We start from the raw sequence: 25013 nt of genomic DNA on the forward strand, positions 1-25013 counted from the left end.
CTGGGGACTCTCCTCACAGACTCTGCACCAGCTGCTGACAGGTCTTCTGTCCAAGTAGCCCCTCCTAGCCCACCCCTCCCACAGCCTCATCTCAGCTCTTCCACTGACCTACAGAGACCCCGGTTCTACCTATGGGAGGTGATGACAATGGCCTTGCCAGACTTGCGGGCTCTTGCCACAGCGCCCCAGAGCAGGCGCCGGGCCACAGGGTCCATGCCAGTGGATGGCTCATCCAGGAAGATGACCGCAGGCTCTCCAAGCAGGGCAATGCCAGTGCTCAGCTTCCGCTTGTTGCCACCACTGCGGGCAGAGGGAGAAAATGTCAGGGTGAATAGCAATTGTCAATCTCCAATAGTCCAACCCTTCCCCACTTTTTGTTCTCTGTTCAGAAAGTGTTCCATCCCCCCTGGTGGTGCTTTTAGTAACATGGCCCACCATAGTCCCCCAGGGGGACATTGTGACTTGGCTGTCCAATCAGCATATAAACCATTCTGCTGGACCCAGGGATCAGTTCAGGGCGAGTACATGTTCACTGAGCCTTCTTTGAGGGCTCCTGTGGGTGTTGGGGATAAGGGCACAGGATCATTTTAGCTAACTTTCTTTTAACAAACGCATAGCATTTACAATGTGCAAGGCGCTGTTCTAAACTTTGCAAATGTTGACTCATTTAATCTTCAAAAGATGCAAGGAAAAAATTTCACAAGGTTGTAAACTATCATAATCTTAATAATATAAAAAGATGCAAGGAAACACAAAAACTTCCTTGAAACTGCAGTCAACAGAGAAGTAAGAGCAAAGCACAGCATCATCTGACCCTTGGGCACCTCGGACTGCCCAATCCTGGGAGCGGGGTACTGGCGCAAACCTCCAAGGGGCACTGTGCACCACTCGAGGGGAGTCCTGGGACTCCAGCAACGTGTGGTTTCGCTTTGTTTAAGCTAATTGGAGTTGGGTTACTATCACTAGCAACATAAGACAGGAATACTCCCAGGCTTCTGAGCAGAACAGCAGCAGCTCAAATGTCTCAGACACAGCAGGAAAAGGTAATGTGTGCTTCAAATTCAGGCCTACCAAAAATCAGAAGCCCTTTGTGAAGTGGCAGAAAGAAAGGTTTGTCCTTACTCTGCCAGGACAATAAACCTTGTGGTGCCCTCTGCTTGTCCTCAGCCACATAACTGCCCAGGACCAGAAGGAAGCAGTACCTCAGGGCAGCCTAGGCCATTGACCCATTCTTATGGGGCAGCGAGGCCACCTCCCTACTTTTCCACTCAGTGGCACGGACGGCACAGCTACCCCAAGTCCATAGCTGATGGGCCTTGCCCAACACCCCAGCACTGAGAAGTGTCAGCACACTCCTACTACTGGAGGTGGAAGGGCCAAGGGAGCCCCACATCTCACCTGTAGGTCTTCACCAGCTTATTCGCATACATGTACATGAGTAAGTCATCAAGAATTTGCTCCACATAGGCACTGATGTGGTGCTCAGGGATGCCCCGGAGCCGGGCATACATAATCAACATCTCCCGGCCCGTCATGTAGCCCAGCAGGGAATCAAACTGGGGGCAGTAGCCGACATGCTGCCGCACCTGGGGTTGGAACACAGCCAGAGAGGGAGGCACATCAGAAGGAAAACTACCAACTGGGCAGGGGCTCAGACACCTGCTCTGGCCTTGCCCCAGCCCAGGCTCCTGCCTTTGCTCTGTGCATACCCACATTTGCCATGTGAACAGACGTGCTGTGGGGGTGAGTGGGACGACAGCGACATTAGGGAGCCTGGGATATGGCGCTTGCTGGTGGTGTCTGTGAAAGGGTGTACATGGGGCTGGAGCACTTACTTGGCACCCTTCCTCCTGCCTGCCTAGCAAGAAACCTCAGTGCCCAGCACCTCCCTACCTCTTGTCACCTTCCAAGTGTCCAGTCAATAGAAGATGCTTTATTTTTTTCCTGTTTAAAAATATTTTCCATGAGACCTGTAATCCAGGAATAGATATTCTTTGTAAAATAGTCATACAAAGGTTACTGGAATCTCTCATCAGGGGCCTGCCCCAGGCCCAGTGTGGTCAGGTTGGTGTGCACCTCCAGACTTTTATTTTTTTAATGTTACTTTTTTTTTTTTAAGATTGGCACCTGAGCTAACATCTGTTGCCAATCTTTTTCTTCTTCTTCTTCTTCTTCTTCTTCTTCCTCTTCCTTTTCCCTTTCCCCCTCCCCCTCCCCTTCCTTTCCTCTCCTTCTCCTCCTTCTCCTCCTCCTCCTTCTTCTCCCCAAAGCCCCTCCAGTACATAGTTGTATATTCTAGTTATAGGTCCTTCTGGCTCTGTTACGTGGGACGCTGCCTCAGCATGGCTCGATGAGTGGTGCCATGTCTGTGCCCAGGATCTGAACCAGCAAAACCCTGGGCCGCCAAAGCAGAGCACGTGAACTTAACCACTCGGCCACTGGGCTGGCCCCCACCTAAAGACTTTTCTTGCTCCTCAGAGAGAACCAATTTTGGGTTGTTTTTGCCAGATAGTATCATACTGTATCTACTTTTCTGCAACTTGTTTTTCTAACACAACATTATGTCTTAAAGATCTTCCTTGGTCAGTAAATAGAGACCTACTCCAACTCAATTTAACTGCTACTTAGTCATCCAGGGACAGTTTCTAGATTTTACTTAGCTGTTCGGGCACATATGAGTTTTTTCCAAATTTTCGCCATTATCAAATTGTAGCAAAGCACCCTGGTTTGTGCCCATGTTCAAGTGCTCCCCTAGGGTGGATGATGGAGATGGTAGGGGACCATTTTTTAAAAATAATCAATGTTCTTCCTTCCCTTTTCCTCCTCTCCATTGAAGCAGCTGGACAGCTCTGGGTTCCACCATCTGGAGAGAGGGTGCAAACCGGAAAACCACTTGGAGTGTCTGCTTAGAGAAGAACGTTTGCAGGGACATCACACAATTAAGGGCATGGCTTTGGATTCCCAGACTGGGGCTTCCCCTGAAGACAGATGTCACCAGGCCAGAGGGAACTGGTGAGAAGAAAAACACAGATGACTTGCATAAAGATGCTTCAAATATTTCACTATTAAATATGATGATTTCTGGTAGACTGCCTTTATCAAGTGATTTTAACCTAATGTTTCTTCTATTTCCAGTTTGCTAAAAAGTTTTTTTAAATCATGAGTGGATACTGAGTTTTTATCAAATGGTCTTTCAGCATCCATTGGTAAATATTTTTTTCCTTTCATCTCTTAAGGTAGTGATTTATTTTGGTGGATTTTCTACTGTTGAACCTTACTTACATTTCTGGGTTAAACCTGACTTGATCATAATTTTTACTCTTTCAGTATACTGCTGAAGTTGTAATGTTAAAGTCTTATTTAGGGTACTTATGTTCCTACATGAAACTGGCCTCTGGCTCATTTCGGGTACTGTCCTTGACTGGTTTTACTATCACTTATGAGTTGGGTAACACTCCATCTTCTCTCCTATGCTCCTGAAGGGGTTATACGAGAAGGAAATTATCTTTTTGGTGGTGGTTGGTAGACTTGGCCATCAATCCCTTTCAGCCTAGACTCTTTCAAGAAGGAGTAGATCTTTGACCATTATTTCAATTTTATCTCCACTTTTGGTCTGTATAGGTTTCCTATTTCTTGAACCAATTTTTGGATAGAAGGCTTGAAAATGTTGTAATTTGACTCAACGAAAATGAAGAAATGTGACATTTCTTACACGCCTGAGTTTGGAGTAAATCTTTTGCCATGAGGACTCATCTAGGATGGCCAAGGAGCCCTGTTTAGCACATAGTGGCACCACGGACCAATGATGGCCCCACAGTAGAGCCAAATAATTCTGAGGCAGTGAGTGACTCTGACAGAAATGCATGTGGACTCTCAGAAATCACTGCTGATTCTTGGCATGTCAGCAGATTCTGATAAGAATGTATTTTAGAAAATACGAAAGAATGCTTAAAAATACTCATACAGACAAATGGTGGTGAGCAGAAATCTCACAAAGAGAGAGAGAACAAGGATGCAGTTTTGTTAGAGTTTTCTAATGAGACTAACTCATGTGAGATTTCTAGGAGAAAACAGAGAAACAGAGGAGCAGAGTTAACTATATTTAAATTCCGTATTTCTAACTATGAATTTTCACAGACTGCTGGGAGATAATGTGCAGATGGGTTTCAGGAAGACTGAAATCCAATTTCTTGCCAGCCTGGGCAGGATAAGGGCCTTGCAGGTGGATATTGTTTGATTTTAAATAATATAAAGAAATGTAACATTTCTTATCATCTGAGTCTATGGAATAGATTAATGCTTTCTTCCATGTAAGCCTCAGTAAACATCTGTTGGATGGATGACTGATGACAATAAGGCTGATGGAAGATCTGCCCAGGACCATTTGCTCTTGTCCTCTTTTTTCTTTTCTTTTCTTTCATTCATTTGTTCATTCATTCCTTCCTTTTTATCACAGCTTTATTGAGATACAGTTGACAAATTTACCACATTCACCCATTGAATGTGTACAATTCAATGTTTTTTAGCAAATTCGAAATGGTAGATCCATCGTCACAATCAATTTCAGAACATTTTATCACCCTCAAAAGAAATGCTGTATCTATTAACAGTTACTTCCCATTTCCCCCAATACTCCCAGCCCCTGGCAACTGCTAGTCTACTTCCTGTCTGCCTATTCTGGATATTTCATATAAATGGAATCATGTAATATGTGGCCTTTTGTGACTGGCATCTTCCACTTAGCATAATGTTTTTGAGGTCCATCATGTTGTGTCATGTATCAGTACTTCATTCCTTTTTATGGCTGAATAATGTTCCATTGTATGGACAGATCACATTTTGTTTATCCTTTCATTTGTTGATGAATATTTGGGTTGTTTCCACCTTTTGGCTATTATGAATAATGCTGCCATGAACATTCATGTACAAGTTTTTGTGTGAAAGTAGGTTTTCAATTCTCTTGGGTATACACCTAGGAGTGGAACTGCTGAGTCATTTGGTAACTCTATGTTTAATCTTTTGAGTATCTTCTCTGATAATCTTAATCTTTTAATTGGACTCTTTAGTACATTTATATTTAATTTAATTACTGATATACTTGGATTTGAATCTACCATCTCTTTTTTTTTGAGGAAGATTAACTCTGAGCTAACTACTGCCAATCCTCCTTTTTTTGCTGAGGAAGACTAGCCCTGAGCTAACATCCATGTCCATCTTCCTCTACTTTATGTGCAGGATGCCTACCACAGCATGGCGTTTGCCAAGCCATGCCAAGTCCGCACCTGGGATCCGAACTGGCAAACCCCGGGCCACCGAGAAGCGAAATGTGCGAACTTAATCACTGCACCACTGGGCCGGCCCCCAAGTCTACCATCTTATTCATCTATTTGTCCCATATGTTCTATGTTTCTTTTTCTCTCTCACTTCTTGTTTTATGTCACATTGATTATTTTTTTCATTTTTCTGTTGTCTCCCTCTATTGGCCTAAAAGGTATATATATCTCTCCCTCCTCCAATTCTTTCGGTTGTTCCCTTAGAGACTAAAACATGCATCTTTGAGTTAGCAATGTATAGTATTAACTGGAATTTTACTTTCTGCATGAGCAAGGTGAGGACCTTAAAATACCTTAACTTCATTTACCCACTCCTGACTTAAAACCATTATTGTTGTGTATTTTAATTTTATAAGTACTTTAAACCTCACAAGACATTATTGCTATAGCTTTGTTTAGTCAAAACTCACACATTTACCTTTATATTGCTCTTCATTTCTTTCCACATCTTTGAGCTTCCATCAGGGATAATTTTCCTTCTGCCTGAGGATTACTCTTTATTATTTCTTTTCATGCACATCTGCTTGCGATCAATTCTCCCAGTTTTTGTTTATCTGAAAAATGTCTCTTTTTTCATACCTTCTTTTTACAGTATAGTTTTACTGGATACATTATTCTAGGTTGGTTGTTATCTCTTATACCACTTGTGATGTGTCATTCTATTGTCTTTTGGCCTTTCATGTTTCTGTTAAGAAGTAAGCTGAAAGTCTAATTGTTGCTCCTTTGAAAGTGGGTCCTTTTAAGATTTTCTTTTTGGTTTATTTTTCAGCAGTTTTACTACAATGTTCTAAGGGATTTAATTCTTTTAATTTATCCTGCTTAGGGTTAATGGGGCTTTATTTATTTGTAATTCAATGTCTTTCACAAATTTGGGAAAGTTATGGCTATTAATTTTCGGGGTTTTTTTTCATTTTAAGTTGATTTTATTTGTAGGTGGCCTTTAAGTGTTTTCGATTATTGTGATGTATTTGGTAAGTCCTCTGCCTGGCCAGGAGCAATAGTGATCTCTTTTGTAAACTCTGTATGGTAGATTAAATTTAATTAATTAATTAATTAATTTTTAAATTGCAGTAACATTAGATTATAACATTATATAGCTTTTGGATGTACATCATAATATATTCCGAATTCTGTGTAGATTACACCATGTTCACCACCCAAAGACTAATTATAGCCCATCCCCATCCCCTCACATGTGAGCCTAATCACCCCTTTTGCCCTGCCCCCCCCCCATGTGGTAACCACCAATCCATTCTCCACGGTTATGTGTTTGATTGTCATTGTTTTTATCTTCTACTTATGAGCGAGATCATACAGTGTTTTACTTTCTCCCTCTGACTTATTTCACTCAGCAAAATACCCTCAAGGTCCATCCATGTTGTCACAAATGGCCGTATTTCATCATTTCTTATGGCTGAGTAGTATTCCATAGCATATAAATACCACATCTTCTTTATCCATTCGTCCCTTGATGGGCACCTAGGTTGCTTCCAAGTCTTGGCTATTGTGTATAATGCTGCAATGAACATAGGGGTGCAGGTATCTTTATGCCTTTGCGTTTTCAAGTTCTTTGGATAAATACCCAGCAGTGGAATAGCTGGATCATATGGTAGATCTATTCTTAATTTTCTAAGGAAACTCCATACTGCTTTCCATAGTGGCTGCACCAGTTTGCACTCCCACCAGCAGTGTACAAGGATTCCCAACTCTCCACATCCTCTCCAACATTTGTTGTTTCCTGTCTTGTTAATTATAGCCATTCTGACCGGAGTGAGGTGATACCTCATTTTAGTTTTGATTTGCATTTCCCTGATAACTAATGATGTTGAGCATCTTTTCATATGCCTGTTGGTCATCTGTATATGTTCTTTGGAGAAATCTCTGTTCAGATCTTTTGCCCATTTTTAAATTGGGTTGTTAGTTTTTTTGTTGTTGAGCTGTATGAGTTCTTTGTATAGTTTGGATATTAACCCCTTATCTGATTTTTGGTTTGCAAATATCTTCTCCCAATTGTTAGGTTCCCTTTTCATTTTGTTGATGGTTTCCTTTGCTGTGCAGGAAGCCATTAACTTTTCAAATACTGCTTTGCTTCATATTTGTCTCTTTTCCTCTGGGACTTCAATTATATATATATTAAACCTTCTCACAGTATCCTCTGTATCCAATTAGTTAAATATTGCTGCATAACAAATTGCTCCAAAATTTAGCTGTAATTTATTGTTTCATGCTTTCTCGGGGTCAGATCAGGAATCTGGGAGCAGCTTAGCTGGGTGGTCCCGGCCAGGGTTTCTCAGGAGGTTGCTCTTAACCTCTCAGCTGGTCCTGAAGTCTTTGCAGGCTGGAGGATCTGCTTCCAAGCTCACTCACGCGGTTGTCGGCAGGCCTCAGGTACTCGCTGACTGTTCCTCACCACATGGGCCCCTCCACAGGGCTGCCTGAGTATCTTCCTGACATGGCAGTGAGCTTCTCCCAGAGTGAGTGATGCGAGGGAGAGATTGTACCCAAAACAGAAGCTGCAGTGTCTTTTATAACCCAATCTCAGAAGTGACATACCATCTCTTCTACAGTATTCTGTTGGTCACACAGACCAACTTTCGTACAATATGGGAGGGGACTACTCAAGGGTGTGAATACTAAGACGTGGGTAAATTACTAAGGGCTGTCTTGAAGGTATACCACAATATTTCTTACCTCACTTTATGTATTTTATGCCCTTTAGACTCTCCACAATTCATTCTAAATTATTTGGGGGGGGGGGTGCAAATTTTGCAAAACTGTTTGTAGAAATCATTTGAGGCCTAGTATGATATCATCTTCCACCAGAGAAGATTTACATTTGCTTCTGCCAGGTGCCTGGAAGCATTAGCGATTTAGGATCACATCAGTTCCATTTTAGGGACTGATATGAGTCCAACCTGTTTTGCAATCTTTGTATGAGCTTGTGTAAGTATAGTTCATCCCTGTGGTACAGCCCTTAAGAGTCCCAACTCAAAGAAAGGATGCATTTGCCAGGCATCCCCCTGCCCAGGGCGCTCACCCTGAACTCCAGTGCCTGTCATTTCAGCATCAAGAGCAACACTCAGCTCTCAGCCACCCAGGCTTGAATTGGTCACCTCCCTGAGCCTGTCCCTCCAACCTCCTGGCTCATAAGTCTTCACTATCTTGTTAGCTCTCTGAAGTCTTCAAAGAGAGTCTTTAAAAATTGGTTTAAAAAATTTTTCTAGTTATTATCACTAGGAAGAGTGCCAGAGTCACTTAATTTGCCATTACTAGGATGCTTGTCCATAATTTTTTAAATAATAAAAAATTAAATTAACAGTAAGTGTTTCATAGCCTGAAGAGGCTTATATTGGTTATAACTGTTCAACCAAGCTATGTATACCAAAAGATCGTAGAAAATGGTAATTAAGAGGTTGGAACTAGCCTGTGTAGATTCTTGTGCTTTCTCTCTGAACATTATTTCACTCATGGACATTGAAGCTTGTTTGATAAACTTATTGGCAATAGTACGGTTTGTGCTGCAAATAGTACAACTTTGCTTATGCCTCTGTAGTGTGGTCTCTTCATATGCCTTTCATTGAATCTGCTGTATACTGACCACAACCTCTGTTATTACACTTTCCTCACTGCATGGCAATGGCTCATTCACAGGATCATGAGCTCCTTGCAAATGAGAATCACTAGGCCTCACACAATTGTTGGCACGTATCAGGTGTCCAGAAATTGTTTCATTGAGTTAGTGCTGCCAGTAATTGAAGTAGAGACTCCAGGAAGGTCAGGTTTGAGGGATACATAAGAAGTTCAATTTAAAATAGGAGATGTCTGAGTGAAGCCATCTAGAAGGTATGTATATGCAGGTCTGAAGCACAGGACTGGGGTTGAGCTGGGGACGTAGCTACTGGGGAGACATCAGTAAACAGAAGATAATGGGACTTGGAGTAACGAACAAGCTCAGGCAAGGATAGTGTGTGTACATAAGAAAGATGGTGGGCTCAGTTGCAGCCCTGAAGAACACCACAGTCTAATGGGCTAGATGAAGAAGATCTACCACAGGAGTCTGAGAAGAAGTGTTTGCGACAGAAAAGAGCCAGAAGAGGGGAAGCTGTAGAAGTAAGCAAAGGAAGGCTAGAGCTTGAAGGAGGGAAAGATCAGCATTATGAAATGCTGCAGAGATGGCAAGAAGATAAGCTCTGAAAATTAGGAACAGCCTCAGCTAGGGTGACTACAGTGGGAACAGAGCTGGGAAGAACAGATTCCTGGGCTATCTGGGAGGGAGCGTCCATGGACTATGGTTGTTGACTAGATGTCTTGGGTGGTGCCTTGGACAGCAGTGGATGTGTGCTCCTCCCTCCCCCAGCAAGCACAGGGAGACGGGGAGGAAGAGGTTGGGGGTTTGGGGACAGCTGATGGCTTTGGGGTTCCATTGAGTTTCAGGTACCTGTAGGACATTCAAGAGGCAACGTTGAGTAAGCAGCTCAACATATGCTCTGGAGCTCAGAGAAGAGGTCTGGGAAGGAGCTATGGATTTGGGAGTCACAGATGAACCTGATACGTGGAATTTTCAAAGATCAGGTCCATTCCAGTTCTTTTACCCCAAGCCGATGTAACACCCCCAGGTGTATTTCAGTGCCCTCTCTTCCCAACACACCCACCCTATCCCCAGGGTGGCGCCTCCTTTGTCCTAGGTCACACCCTACCTTCCCCAAGTGAGAGCTGAGGTTGAGGCCCTTGACAAAAGCGTCCCCAGAGGTGATGGGCTCTTCTCCTGTAAGCATTTTGAAAAGGGAAGTTTTCCCAGCTCCATTGAGGCCAAGAAGGCCAAAGCATTCCTCTGCTTGAACAGTGAAGGATATCTTGTTCACAGCCAGTGGGGGCACCTTCTTGGCATAGACCTGAGATACCCAAGACAGAAGACACACAGTGAGGAGGCCTGGAGTCAGCAATCAAGAGCTACCCTGTGCTCCCCACACACAGGTTCTGGCACAGGTCCCAGTGGCCTTCAGGGCCCAGGGGCTCTGATGGACCTAGGCTTGGATTTGCTTTCTCCTCCAGGTGCTGCTTCCAGCAGGGTGAGTGAGGTTTTCTCTCCTCCTTCTGTCTCTGCAAACTGAGCAACTAGTTTTCTAAGATAAGTCTCTTCCCTTCTGTCCTTGAAGCAAACAAAACCCCTTTGATGTTTCCTGAGTTGCTGTTGGTTTTTTTAACCACCAGTAACTATAGGGAAACAAAGAATAAGACTAATAGACTTGGAGAAAATGCTACAAAGTTCCTGGATGTTTGAAGAGTCTCTCAAAAAATTCTGGCTGGGGCTCAAGGAGACTAACCAGGTTTGTTTGAGCTTTTGGAGCATTTTCCCCCACCTCAACTCCTCCACAAACTGTCTTCTAGATCCGAGAGAGATTCAACCAGTCACGTCCAACCTTCGAGGCTTCCTTGCTTCCTGGGGTTCATGGTTTTGGTGCCCCTCCTATCCCAAACCCTCTTGTCTTACAGGGGATCCCAGAAAAGACAATGGAGGGCTGAGGCGCCCGCTTCTGTCTTTGGGCCTACAGACAGATTAAGATGTGACTCATCCACAGAGGAAACCTCCTGAGTCTGTCTCCACTGAAGCTCACCTGAGTCCTTTGCCAGCACTCCAAGCCAGCAGGCAGAGCCTGGAGCCCTCTGCTGGCTGCTTCCTTATGCAAAGGGCCCACAAGAGTAATGGTCTTTGCTTTTTAAGCCACATCTGACTTTACCTTTGACACTTCTTTAAGAACCAGTGGGTTCTTCTCACACAACTTTTCCAAATAAGTCTCAATCATTTTCGCCTCCTCTTCCACATCTTGGTCTCCAGGCACTGCAACTTCACTGTGCAACGCTACCTGCTTTCCCGAGACAAGGATGGAAATTGTGACTGCTTTTGCGAGGGTAGGAGAGAGAGACAGAGGGAACCACAGGGACTGGGTTCTCCCTGGGAAGGCCTTGAAAGTGCCCCAGCTGACCTACCACCCCTTTCTCAGTGGCAACTATAGGTATTCAAGACTGAATGCATATTGACTTGACCATGATATGGTAGATATGGAAACTTCACAAGGCATTGGCTTTTGAGGAAAATTAAAAGACTTGAAGCCTGGGGATGCCAAGGTATAACAAATGTCAGTTTCTACAGAGTTTCCTTGGGGGGCCTCAGTTCTGGAAGATATTCAGACCAAGAACGGACAGAACAGATCTTTCTCCTATTTGGCTCCTGGATGACTATAGGGAAGAGGTGTTCTAGAAAGGGGACTGGATTTAGGAAACCTAGGGTCTTATTTATACTCGGCTGACCAGAGCCACAGGAACCAAGCCGAAAATCTTCCTCCCTCATCCACCAGGTCCCTGGGGGTCCTGGGCATGAACTGTCACCTCTCTGCCTTCAGGATAGATTAGATGGTCTATAGGCTCTCTCGGATGCTGAGAATCAGGCCACTACAGACCACAGGAAGAAACCTATGGAACCAACCCTTTGACCTGTCCTTAGAGAGTTACACTCTGATCCACTCACCAATTTTCCCTTCTTGTAGAAGCCAGAAAACCTGGCTTTCAGTTCCCACAAGACATTGGTTTCAATGAGGAAAAGCAGGATAATGTACACAGGTCCCAAGATGGCAAGGGCTGTCACATACTTCCCTATCCCCAGAGACTCCCAGGCATAGATGTTCTTCTGGAATATATATCCCTCTACTAAAATGGGATAAACAGATGTTATCAAACCTTGGGTGATATTCCAAGCTTTTGCTCACCTGTTACATATAGTAGGTAAATTTCTATTAGAACAAATATCACTTAAAAGAAGCATTATTGTCATCAATGGCTATTACCACATCTCAACAGACGGTAAACATGAGTATTATTTTGTTTTCCTTGCTATAACCAATGTTCTATAAAAATAATGCAGTAAAGCAGAAGACTTCTTTTCTATATGACAGTTATTTGAAATGCAAAATATTTATACGTTTGGTTCTTCTATCAATCATTAATTGCCCTGCAACTTCAACTGACAACTCATGCAAAAACACTGGGGAGCCTCTATTCTCCTCTTTTTAATCCGATCTGCCTTGAAATTTTTCTTTTAAATACATGTATTTTAAAATGATACAATAAATATGCACTCAGTGGGAAAAAGAGAGGTAGAAAGTAAAGATACTTCTCTACTCCCCAAAACTATTGTTACAGTTTGTGTATAATCCTTCCATACTTTCCAGATATAATCTCTTTTTTTTTGGCTTGAGGAAGATTACCCCTGAGACAACATCTGTGCCAGTCTTCCTCTATTTTTCATGTGGGTTGCCACCACAGCATGGCTGATGAGTGGTGCAGGTCTGCACCTGGGATTGGGGCCCACAAACCCAGGCTGCTGAAGCAGAACACACTGAACCCAACCACTATGTCACAGGGCTGACCCCTAGATATAATCTTTTAAAATGCAAGTGGAATGATACTATGCATTATCTTTTCCAACTTACTTGTTTCATTTAATAATATATAGGGGACATTGACCATATCAGGACATAAAGATCAAAATAATAAAGATCTCTCACAAAGGTACATACATGGACAATTATGAAAGCCAGTATTGTTGTAATGTTGGTCTGTAACTCCATTTTTTGTTTTCTACATGATTTAAGAAAGCGGTGCATTAAAAAAACAATTATTAGTCAATGTTTCTGGAGTCACAATACATAAAAAATAAAAATGTATTGTTACTTCAATAACTGAAAGGGAGTGGGGGGCCAGCCCCGTGGCCAAGTGATTAAGTTCGTGCACTCTGCTTCGGTGGCCAAGGGTTTCACTGGTTCGGATCCTGGGCGCAGACATGGCACCGCTCATCAGGCCATGCTGAGGCAGCATCCCACATGACACAACTAGAAGGAACCACAACTAAAAATATGCAGCTATGTACCGGGGGGCTTTGGAGAAAAAAGGAAAAATAAAATCTTTAAAAAAAAAAAGAATCCTTTGAAAAGGAGTGGGGATGGGGCTGGATAGGAGTAGTTTTTATATGATATTGAAGTTAAGCTGGTATAAACTCAAATTAGAATGTTATAACTTTAGGATGTTAAATGTAATTCCCATGGTAACCACATAGAAAATAGCTATAGAATATACATAAAAGGAAATAAGAAAGGAATTTAAACATTTCACATGAGGTACCTAGAGTAGTCAAATCCACACAGACAGAAAGTGGAATGGCAGTCACCAGGGGATGGGGCAGGGGGAATAGGGAGTTAGTGTTTCATGGGGACAGTTTCCATTTTGTAGACGGAAAGGTTCTGGAGATGGATGATGACGATAGTTGCACAACAATGTGAATGTATGTAATGCCACTGAACTGTACACTTAAAAATAGTTAAAATGGTAAACTTTGTATATATTTCACCACAATTTTAAAAAGTAATTAATTTTAAAAGTTGTTAAAGAGGATGTAGACAAATTGCAACCCTCATACATTGCTGGTAAAATGTAAAATGGTGCAGCCACTATGGAAAACAGTTTGGTGGTTCCTCCAAAAGCTAAACATAGAATTACCATATTACCCAGCAATTCCACTCTTAGGTGTATACCCAAGAGAATTGAAAACACATTCACACAAAAACTTGCATATGAATGCTCATAGCAACATCATTCATAATAGCCAAAATGTAGAAACAACCCATATGTCCATCATCTGACGAACGGATAAACAAATTGTGGTCTATCCATGCAATGGAATATTATTCAGCTATAAAAAAGAATGAAGTAGTGACACATGCTACAACATGGATGAACCTTGGATACATTATTGTAGATGAAAGAAGCCAGACACAAAGGACCACATATTGTATGATGCCACTTACGTGAAATGTCCAAAACAGGCAAATCCACAGAGACAGAAAATAGATTATTGGTTGCCAGGGGTTCAGGGGAGAAGGGAATGGGGAGTGACTGTTAATAGATAGAGTGTTTCCTTTTGGGGTTATAAAAATGTTCTGGAATTAGGTAGTGGTGATGGTTGCACAACCTTCTAAATATACTAAAAACCACTGAATTGTATACTTTAAAAGGGTGAATTTCATGTGAATTATATCTCAATAAAAAATGTAATTAACAAATTCCATTTGCAATACTCACAAACTTCATTGCACTCAGTGTGACTCAGGTTCCTCATATTGCAAAATTTCCGTAGTTCAAAGTTGTAATATAAGTTGGAGAAAGCCATCCCCAGGCAGTGGCCTGGAAACAGTAGGAATGTGTGATCCAAGGACTCTGAGACTGCTTTGTAGCCTAGATCTGTGAGGGGAACAGAATATACTAATTCTACTTGCAGGAAGAAAAGTGCACATCCCTTACCATCTCTCTGAACCCACTGTGCCTGTTTATCCTGTATAAAAAGTATGTTATCTATATCTATCACTCCATCTATCTCTGCACCATCACACTCCCAGGGCCCAGATGAGATATCTTGTTCTTCCTGACTCCTGGTATTCCCTCTTCTGCTGTAGTCATTCAACTTCCAAGCCATAAGTATTTTTCTTTTGCAATACTTCTTGAACCTGTCATTTTATTTCTGTTCCAATTTTTTATGCAGATGCATCAGAAAGAGCTTGGTGTGTTTGGGAAACCCAGCAAGAGCAAGGCTGCAGGATGGGATACCTCTGTGGAAGTGGGGAATTTGAAGGCTAGAGGAAGATGAGGTTTACAAGGGAGCTCGGGCCAGGCGGGAGTGTCTCGTGGGCCAGTTGTGGAGTTGTTTGAGGGTCATCTGATAGACAGATAAGGAGGACATAGTCCCTGCCTATATAGTCTATGGAGAGAAAACCATCATTTTTTGAAGATACCATACATTATCATGTACCTGGAAAACCCGTGAGAATCAACCAAAGTACTATTAGAAATAAAAGACAAGTCAGTAAATTGGCTGGTTATAAAATAAATATACAGAAACCGGGGCCTCTTAGAGGTTAAGAGAAGCCAATTTTTAGGTTCATGTTACATTAAAAAGTGAAGAAATGCCAAACAGGTTATAAATAAATTGTGGTATATTTTAAATGTTTATTTCCAACAAAGAAACAAAATTGCTTTACAAATAATTATGCTACTCAGAAGCTTATTAATTTATAAGAGGATTAATTCATAGTCCCCTGTATGGGGAATGGCCCAGTAATGGGACCATGTTTATAGATCGCAGATGTAATTGAGCCTCACTCTCCCCACAGGCTGCTTCGTGCTTATCCCTAATGCCTCCATGTGCTGCCAGGTACCATCCTTCACAAACCTCAATATATCTTCAGTCACAAAAAGGAGAAACAAAGGGATGAGGACAGAAGCTCTGATTTCAGACTTCGTGACAACTCACAAAACCAGCTCCAAACCAATGGGTACTTCAGGGGAGAAAGCCCATGGGCATCTGACTTACAGTTATAATGGGGAGAGGCTGAACCAATTATAAAAAATGAACTCCACTCTCAGGACTTGGATTAAGAGCAGTATAGCTTTTGGGTACCAGTCTGTGAAATTCCTGTCAGTGGAGGCCACTGTGATGTAAGACGAGTTGACCTTGGCTATGAGGTCTCCCAACCAACATTTCCTGGGCCAGGACCATGAAACTGTGCAGCAGACCAAGGTCTACCCAAGGGGCATGAAGTGCAGCTTGGGGCAGAACTCACAAGTCGTGGTGCTCCACACGCTCACTGAGTTCTGGGCCCCAAGGCCTGAGAGTCACGGCTCTGGTGACCAGACATTGAGTTGTATCCGAGGAGATAATACCGCAGTAGGACAGCTGCAAAGCGGGCAGATGTACACTAGGAGGGAGCCATACTGGGTCCTACCCTCCTAATTTTCTCTCTTCAGAATTCTATATTTGGAAATCTAGCCTGGAGGCTGAGGTGGAGGGGAGAGGAAAAAACTACCAGAACATCAGCATTGCAGCTCTTATATGGGATAGAGAAAAACTTAACCACTAAACAGGGCTAAAGAGCCCAGCCTAGGAATTAACAGTCAGCCGTGGGCTCCCCCGAGACCACTCCTGCTCTGAGATCTCCAGGTCCTTAAGAAAGGAGTGATTGAAATCTGAGAGGGGACAATACCTCCTTCCCAGTGCACCCTAACCAGAATCAGAGAAAGTGTTCACCAACAATACATCTAATCAGAGGAACAGATATTTACATCTTCCACTTGTTTTCCTTCCTTCTTTCTGTCTGGATCCTATTCTAAAGTTGCTGAAAGACTGAAGAGAGGTCACAAACTATCAATATCTAGCCCTCCAAACAAAGGTGACATTTTTTTTGCTACACTCCTGGGTTGGATCCACTCTTTTCTGGATCTTGCATCTTCTTTCTTGCTTTACTCCTTCCCTTTGCTGGCCTTTATCCTTGATTACTTTCCAAGAAAGTGATATGGTAGGTAAAATTTCTGTTTGCCCATCTGAAGTTGTCTTTATTCTATCCTTCCACTTGATTGATAATTGAATTGAGTCTAGAACTTGTTGTCTTCTAGGAAGTTTAACGGTGTAGGTGTTTTTTCATTCACTGTTGGACATTTGAAGGATCCCTTCAATGTTCAGATTTGTTTTCTCAACTCTGGGAAATTTTCTTGTTTTATTTCTTTGTTATTTCCTCAGCTCCATGTCCTCTGTTTTCTTGTTCTGGAGTACTTGTCAATTGAATATAGTAACATCTCCAGGACGTACTCTCACATCACCTGCCTTTTCTCTTATCTTCTCTATTTCTCCTATCTTTTTACTTTATTTTCTGGGTGTTTAATTGACTTTATTTTCCAACTCTTCTGCTAAATTTTTATTTTGGCAATCAGCTCTTTCCTGTTCTCAAAGATTTTTTTCTTCATAGAATTCTATTGTTTAATAGATGCAATCTTTCCTAAAAATCTTTGTTTTGTTTTGTTTCCTGTGTTTCCGTAGCCCTGGGTTTCATTTTTGTTGGTTTGTTTTAGTCTCTGTCTTTTCTACAGCCACCATCCTCAAATATTCAGTGACCTTTGACTATTTATTCACAGGAACAAATGAGGCACCAGGAGGCAAATTGCTAGCTTGATGTATGGGGGGTGGGGCAGATACATTTTAGGGCAACCAGGCAGGGTATCAGTCAGATGTGTAGGTCTCTTCTGAGAGCAGTTTCAGTTCATCCAAAGGTGGGATCTCTGATTTCCGACGTGACTGCCTGTGTGTTCTATGCTTCCAGGTGGGAAAGTGGGAACAGGGACAGTGGAGACGGCAGACTGTTTTTAGTCCTGCCTTCACTCTCTTTCTTTGAGGTCCTAAGCCTCTTCAGAATTCTGTGGTGCTAAATTGGGTCCTTGCTCAGCCATTTCTCCCTTTGAATGCACTTCAGATGCTTCTTCACCATGAATTCATTCATTTTTATTTCCTTTGTTATAATGCTATTGGGGTCTCAGGGAAAAGAGAGCTCAGATTTAGCTTTTATGTTCTTTTTTTTTTTTTTTGGCAAGGAATTTTCGCTCTGAGCTAACATCTGTTGCCAATCTTCCTCTTCTTTTCCTTGAGGAAGATTACCTCCAGCTAACATCTGTGACAATCTTCCTCTATTTTGTATGTGGGTCATTGCCACAGCATGGCTGATGAGTGGTGGAGGTCCACACCCAGGATCCAAACCCATGAACCCGCCTGCCAAAGCAGAAGGCACTGGACCTAAACACCACGCCACAGGACCAGACCTTAGCTTTTATATTCTTCTTATATATTCCCTAGCTTTTATATTCCTCATTTTCTGTCCACTGCCATGGTAACAGCATCCTAATGAGGTTCCTAGGACGTGTGTACAGAGGCCAAGGTCCAGCCTCTAATGGTTTTCTTCTCAGGGAGAAGGGAAGGGGCCCATGGAGGCATCAGCATCCCTTTCCCCAGACTAGAGGTGGAGCTTCTTGCCTTGTGCCAGCCTCCCTACCCTGACTCCTCTGATTTCTACTTAGTTTTTTTTTTCTTCCAATGTTGGTTGTTTTTGTGTGTGTGTGTGTGTGAGAAAGATTGGCCCTTGAACTAACACTGTTGCCAATCTTCCTCTTTTTGCTCAAGGAAGATTGTCGCTGAGCAAACATCTGTGCCAATCTTCCTCTATTTTGTATGTGGGATGCCACCACAGCATGGCTTGATGAGTGGTGTGTAGGTCCATGCCCAGAATCTGAACCTGCAAATACCAGGCTGCCAAAGTGGAGCACTCAACTTAACCACTACACCACTGGCCAGCCCCTGAATTCTACTTAGTTTTTAAGTCAGAAGCTGCCTCCTGTTAAGTAGAAGAAGGTCCTTGGTCCTTGTTACTGCTGCATGGGAAGGAAAAGAAGAAATAGCATGAAGCAATCCATGAAGAAATGTATCCCAGAAAGGCCAAGGGATCCAGAGAGAATGTCCAGGGTCAAGCATGCTAGCTTGGTAATTCTCTCTGAAAGCTCTATCCTCTTCAGGGCTCCTCAGTGTCATTGGACTTGCAGTATTTGTCCCTCTGGGGCGGGGTTGGGCGGCAGAGGAAAGGAGAAAGGGAGGAATCCTTAGGTCCTTCCTGGAGATTAAAGCAGTGTTTCTGAGTGATTCCCTGGACCACCTATGTCGGGATCACCGGGATATGTCTTTCAATGCTGATCAGTGAATCTCAGATGAACACTACGGTTGAGAACCACTGGGTTAGGGTTCCCTTAGGACTTCCTTCGCTAATCCCTTTTTCTCTGCTTGAAGTATGCTTTTTGTTCTATTTCAACCATAAAGTCAAAAGCTGTCACTTTTCTGATCCTCTCAGATGAAAACAATTCTGACTCTAAAATTCCACAGGTGGTATGTGTGAAAACTAAAAAGGACACCACAAAACTCTGAGAGTTAGATTAGTAAAATAAATTCAAAATAGATAAGACTATATACATGTAAAGTCCTTTAAGATATAGAATGACTCCCAAGATGAAAGCAGAGGGAGCTGTTAGCATATTTTTAAGTAAAAAACCCCAACAAACCCAAAAGTCAATTTAAAGGAGGTGGTCAGCATAAAAATAAATGAAAAAGAGCATTACAGAGGTAAAATATGAATGTGTGTATCCAGCCCTGATCCAGAGGGATGGCAGCACCAACATGAAGATGTCGGTGTTAAGGTACACAGTGGGCAATGGCTCCTCTTCAGCTCCTTTTACTCTAATTACACAATCACCAAACAGCCTTCTCCCAACTTTGGCTTATTTATTTACTTATTACCATTTTTAAAACTGAGGAATAATTTATTTCAGAGGAATGCATGATGATAAGTGGACAATTTGGTGAATTTTGACAAATATTCATGCCCATATAACTACCACCTCTATCAAGATGGAGAACATTTCCATCATCGAGAAAGTTCTCTAAGATCTCTATTTAGTCAACCTAGCCTCCCCCTAACTCTGAGGCAACTGCTTTTCTTTTTTTTTTTTTTAGGAAGATCAGCCCTGAGCTAACATCTGCTGCCAATCCTCCTCTTTTTGCTGAGGAAGGCTGGCCCTGAGCTAACATCCGTGCCCATCTTCCTCTACTTTATATGTGGGACGCCTACCACAGCATGGCTTGCCAAGCGGTGCCATATCCGCACCCGGGATCTGAACTGGCAAACCCCGCGCCACCAAAGCGGAAAGTGTGCCCTTAACCGCTGCGCCACCGGGCCGGCCCCTGCTTTTCTGATTCTATCACCAGGACTCATTTTGCCTGTCAGTGGGATCAGAGCGTGCCCTCATCCGCTCAACACCATGTCTTCATATTCATCCATGCTCCTCCACGTGGGAAGCAGCTTGTTCCCTTTTTGTTGCTGAGCATAGTCCACTGGATGAATCTAACCACTATGTTTATCTGTTCTCCTGGAGATGTGTGTTTAGGACACTGTCAACTTGGGGCTCTTCAGACTACAGCTCATACTTTCATGTGACACACAGGAGACACACACTTTCATGAGTACAACTTCTGTGGCTGCTGGAGGAAGAATTAAATGTCTGGGTGATGTGTAGATATAACGGTCCTCACCTTTTTCACTTGTGACTGTGACAAGAATAAAGGGGCAAATGCTCAAGAAGATGAGCACTATGATGAGCTTAACAAAAGCACCACCTGCATTGTGAAAGCAGAAGCTGGTCAGGTAGATGAAGGGGATGATAGCCCAGCCATAGAGCATCAGTAAAAGAATGACAGCCAGGGCATTTTCTTGGTGTGTAAAAGCTTCTTCATTGTAGCACAGAAACACCACCTTAGAAAAGGGGGAAGAATTTGGAAAAGTCACTAAGAGTCAACCCCAAGCATTAGAGAAAGGATAAGATATTCTCAATTTTGAAAATAAGGTCTTAGCAACACTCCACAGGTAACTCCATTCACTTACGCATCCAACAGTACAGAGATAGCTGCTCTGGGCTCTGTTTTCAAGGAGCTCCCCTGGAAATCAGTGCAGTGAGATCAGGGGCTCAGAGATGTTTACAAAACACATAGGCAGAACAAAGGCGGACAGGATCCATTCTGCACAAATGACCAGGGAACCCTCAACCTGCACAACTCAGTCACAGCCAAGCCCTGCAGCCCTGAGTGCCTTGGTGAGCGACTGTTGGACTGTAAACACACGTTCCCAAGGCGCATGCTTGAGGCAGCAGTTCTGGGGATGCTGCCCATTGCAGACCTAGAGCAGCCCCTCTGCTCCTAATAATGCTGGGACCTGAATCATCTTTTTTTTTTAATTTTATTTTTCCTTTTTCTCCCCAAAGCCCCCTGGTACATAGTTGTATTATACATATATATTTTTTTTAGTTGTGGGTCCTTCTAGTTGTGGCACATGGGATGCTGCCCCAGCATGGCCTAATGAGCGGTACCATGTCTACGCCCGGGACCCGAACCGGCGAAACCCTGGGCTGCCGAAGCGGAGCGCATGAACTCAACCACTCAGCCACGGGGCCGGCCCCCTCAATCATCTTTTACTGAGGGTCAGCAGTGAAGGTGCTTTCACACTCTGGGTTGCCAATCAGGGGCTGAGCTGACAGCTTAGAATTCTGGTCTTTTTCACGGGGTCCCCAAGGCAAGCTCCCTGTGACCTGCTGGGGAAGGATCCCAGCACCATGCAGCCCTTACCAACAGCAGCAGAGTGGAGATAAGGAGGGAGACGAGGTCCCACAGCAGAGCAGAGAACCAGAAAATAGCCACATAAACTCCGCTGATGAACTGGACGTGCTTGGCCTTGACAGCTCTCTCTTTCACTGTCAAGATGGAAAAAGAGCTAGACAGGAAAGCTATTCCAAAAAGCAAGCTGATAACAAGATAATGTCCTCTAAGGCCCCTGTAAAAGATAGGACATGAGGAGAGAGGTAGCAGTTTAAGTAGACTGCCCACAGCAAATAAAAATTTGTAATTAAAACAAGACACAAGAAAGAAAGAAATATGTGGTAAAGGGAGAAGCACTGCAGATGGGAAAGCTTCAACCGAGAGAAGGGAAACTGCACGTACTGGTACAAGAAATCCTCTGTGGTCTCCACAAGTGACATAGGCTGAGGGTTGTTGACGACCACAATTGACGCCCTGGCACCAGAAAGCAACTTGAAGAGAACGTTGTCCACCAGCGCCAGCGCCACGGCAGGGGAATGGTATGCCTGGTTGTTGAACAGCGCTGTCACTATCGTGTTGTTCCCCACATCTTCAAAGGAGGCTGCCACTATGTAGTTCTGATCAAAGCCCTCAGGCTCCTCCTCTGCCTTTTTCAGTAGGAATGCTTCTACTGAACCTAGAAGAGAGCGAAACATCCAAGAACCTCACACCAGGCCCAGTGAGGCAGAGAGGACTCACCATTGGCCTGCCCCCAACCCTGCTTCCCCTGGGCATCTCATTACCAACCCCACCCACATCTGAAAGCAGCTTCTCCTGACATGGCCGTGCCCTTAATCCCAGTGATCTTTCCCCGCAGGGCTGCCTCCTGCCCCAGCCCCAGGGCTCTGGGGACTCAGTAAAGTTTCCCTTTCATTGACTGGGGCAGTAAGAAAAAAAAAAGCCTTGTCTAGTCACCTTTTAAATCTCTTTCAGCTCTGTCTACTCCCCTTCTCCCCCATGGCCTTGACGTGGCCTAGGCCCCACTACCTTTGCTGGGACTCTGTGGCCCTAATGAGCTCCTTGCTTTCTACCCAGTGCCTCCAGTCTCTGTGTGAAAGGACGCATCTGATCATGTTGCACCCCACCAGACAACTTCCAGTGACTCCCCACTGCCCTCCGGATAGAGCCAAACCCCTGCACGTGATCCACAGTGCCCAAACTCAGTTCACATCTTTACGTTCCAGCCATACCTAAGGACTGACCATTCCCCTCATTTACAAAGGCTCTTCTCATGGTTTGGGATATTTTTCTATGAGTCAATTCCCATTTATATCTCAGGCTCTTACTCAGGAGCCTACTCTGGCCCTCCAGGGCTGAGACACGTCTATGTGATCCTATAGCACTCCAATCATCATCATTATTGTCACTTTGTATTGTAACTACTGTCACTTATCCGTACGACCTCTGGGCTGGAAGCTCACCAAGGGCTGGTAGCAATATTGTTCGTCACTGTATTTTCAGCACACAGTGCCATGTAAAATATATGACTAACCTAGAATTCTGGAGTCTTTCATGCTGGAAGGGATCTTTAATCACAGCAACAACAATAATGACAATCCTACCACTGACTGAAGGCTCACTGAGTGCCAACTATGCAAAGCCCTTGATAGGCGCTCCCTCATGGAATCTTCCCACAGACACTGTAAGGCAAGGTTTATAATTCTCTCCGTTCTGCATATGAAGAAACCAAGGTTTGGAGAGGTAGGGTACTACGTACCTAACCATTTTGCTACATCACGTTCTGCATTTGATCTCTTTATTAAAATAATTCCTTTAAAATTTTATTTTTAATCAAAACAACACATGAACATAATTTTTAAACTAAAATAATTATACAAGACTTATAATGAGAAACGGCAGTGCCCTGGCCTACCCTTCACCACCCCTAGTGCCTGCTCACCAGAGGCAACCACTTTCAAATCTTTTAGCTGGTGTTTCTCCAGATGGCTAAATAGCACATTTATCTACTGATATCATACTATGGAAACGAGAATTTTGTTCTCTTAAAACTATCCCCAACCCATACGGTCTTCCTATACCCTCTTCTCACCCTAGATTTATATCATAAATTTGGTTAAATCAATAGTCAGTTTTGACATTATTATGACTAAGTAAAAATTATTCACAGCTGAGCCAAGTACTATATTACATATATATGTGTGTGTGTGTGTGTGTGTGTGTTTTGCACAAATTTCCTCTCAGGAGCTAATGTCTTCCTTTTCTCATTTGCTTAGTTTTTTCTACATCTATCACAAAGTCATCCACAAATTCCCTTGAAAGAGTGTAACTCTCCTCTCAATACATTCAAACCTATCAGATAATTTATCAATTTCACTTTTGAACATGCTTTAGTCCCTAGAAGGACACAACTTGGTCTCATCTAGGAACCCTCCCTTTCCTGTCATCTGGGGTTTGAAAGATGTTTTTCTGACATGTCTGACTATTCAGTCTGACTTCAGGGAGTATCACATGGCCTGGAAGGACACGGCTTTACTACAAGGAGCAACAGACCTGCTTCATGCCCTGTACTCCTGGGCCTGGTACTTACTCAGGATCTCCAGAGGAATCTGTTCCTCAGCTATAAGCATATCTGTAAAATGTTGTGAAAGCCGAGGACCCAGCCTGGAATTTGGGGAAATAAAAAATGGAACAGTAGTTTGACCATATGTTTTTAGGGTCAGCTCCAATGGGACATCGTCCACGTTTATTTGGAAGTTGAGGATTGTGAGGCTGAGCATAATGATTGCCAGAGGCACCAGGATCTGTAATGACAGCATCAACAGCCAGTTGCGCCAAGAAAATTTAGCCCTTTTCAGGAGCATGGCATAGAACTGTTGGCAGAGAAGATCAAACTACGATAAAGAAAAAAAAGGGAGATACACCATTAACACGGTCACAGACAGAAGCTGGCAGGCAGCTAAGTGGCCTCTGGCTCATGTCTAATTGTATTCTCTCATGTTATATCTAACATTTTGATTATGTTCAAAATTTGCTTCAAGTTAAAATTATTTGGCCTAATGATTTGATTGACATTTAATAGCAGAAAAAGAAAGCATAGATTAGAAAGAGTACCGGAGAACAGCCTAAACAGATACCAAATGCAAACATGATCAAATTTTTTTTTACCCACTAGATTGGCAAAAATTTTAAGTAGATGCGGATGTGGGGAAAATACCACTCCTGGGGTGTTAATTGGTACAACTCTTTTAGAAAACAAACTAGCTGAATGAATAAAGTTTAATTTAATATTCACAAAGTCTTTAACCTAGAAACTCCACTTCTAGTAATGCAGTATAGGTATACTTGTATAAGTATGACCCGTGCACAAAGATGTCCTCTGTGGCACTGATAGTAAATGTCAAAGTGCGTAGTCAAGTGCACTGAGATCCCAAGATCTAGAGTTGGGCCTGGGGGTGGGAGATCCTGGAGATTAGCACCGCATGCTCCCATCCAGCTTCTCTGTGGTGCTACACGAGCTGTGACAGGCAGGGGGGCCTTCAAGCCTCAGGTGCCAGTGTTCTTTGTGCACCACTTGTCACCCAAGAGCCTTTGTGGGAAGAGGCTTGGTGGTCAGGTTTGAGCCA

At 43.2% G+C, this 25013-nt stretch overlaps 1 protein-coding gene across 29 annotated transcripts in view; it reads right to left on the bottom strand.

Annotated features, from left to right (window-relative positions):
• The window catches only part of ABCA17 (ATP binding cassette subfamily A member 17), a 113244-nt gene that overhangs the window by 1723 nt on the left and 86508 nt on the right, over positions 1-25013 (bottom strand). For 17 of the 29 annotated variants that reach the window (XM_070232403.1, XM_070232402.1, XM_070232413.1 and 14 more), the window contains 10 exons: positions 23978-24281; positions 21793-22066; positions 21421-21625; positions 20335-20554; positions 14466-14624; positions 11860-12038; positions 11072-11197; positions 10031-10225; positions 1399-1586; positions 130-300 (listed from right to left, as the gene is read on the bottom strand). In XM_070232403.1, coding sequence (XP_070088504.1) covers positions 130-300; positions 1399-1586; positions 10031-10225; positions 11072-11197; positions 11860-12038; positions 14466-14624; positions 20335-20554; positions 21421-21625; positions 21793-22066; positions 23978-24281 — 2021 coding nt within the window. Of the gene's footprint in view, positions 1-129; positions 301-1398; positions 1587-10030; positions 10226-11071; positions 11201-11859; positions 12039-14465; positions 14625-20334; positions 20555-21420; positions 21626-21792; positions 22067-23977; positions 24282-25013 lie in introns of all 29 variants that reach the window. The other 12 variants (XM_070232419.1, XM_070232416.1, XM_070232415.1 and 9 more) reach the window with 1 other exon arrangement.

This window comes from Equus caballus, chromosome 13 (assembly GCF_041296265.1).
Source record: "Equus caballus isolate H_3958 breed thoroughbred chromosome 13, TB-T2T, whole genome shotgun sequence".
Classification (NCBI taxonomy): Eukaryota; Metazoa; Chordata; class Mammalia; order Perissodactyla; family Equidae; genus Equus; species Equus caballus.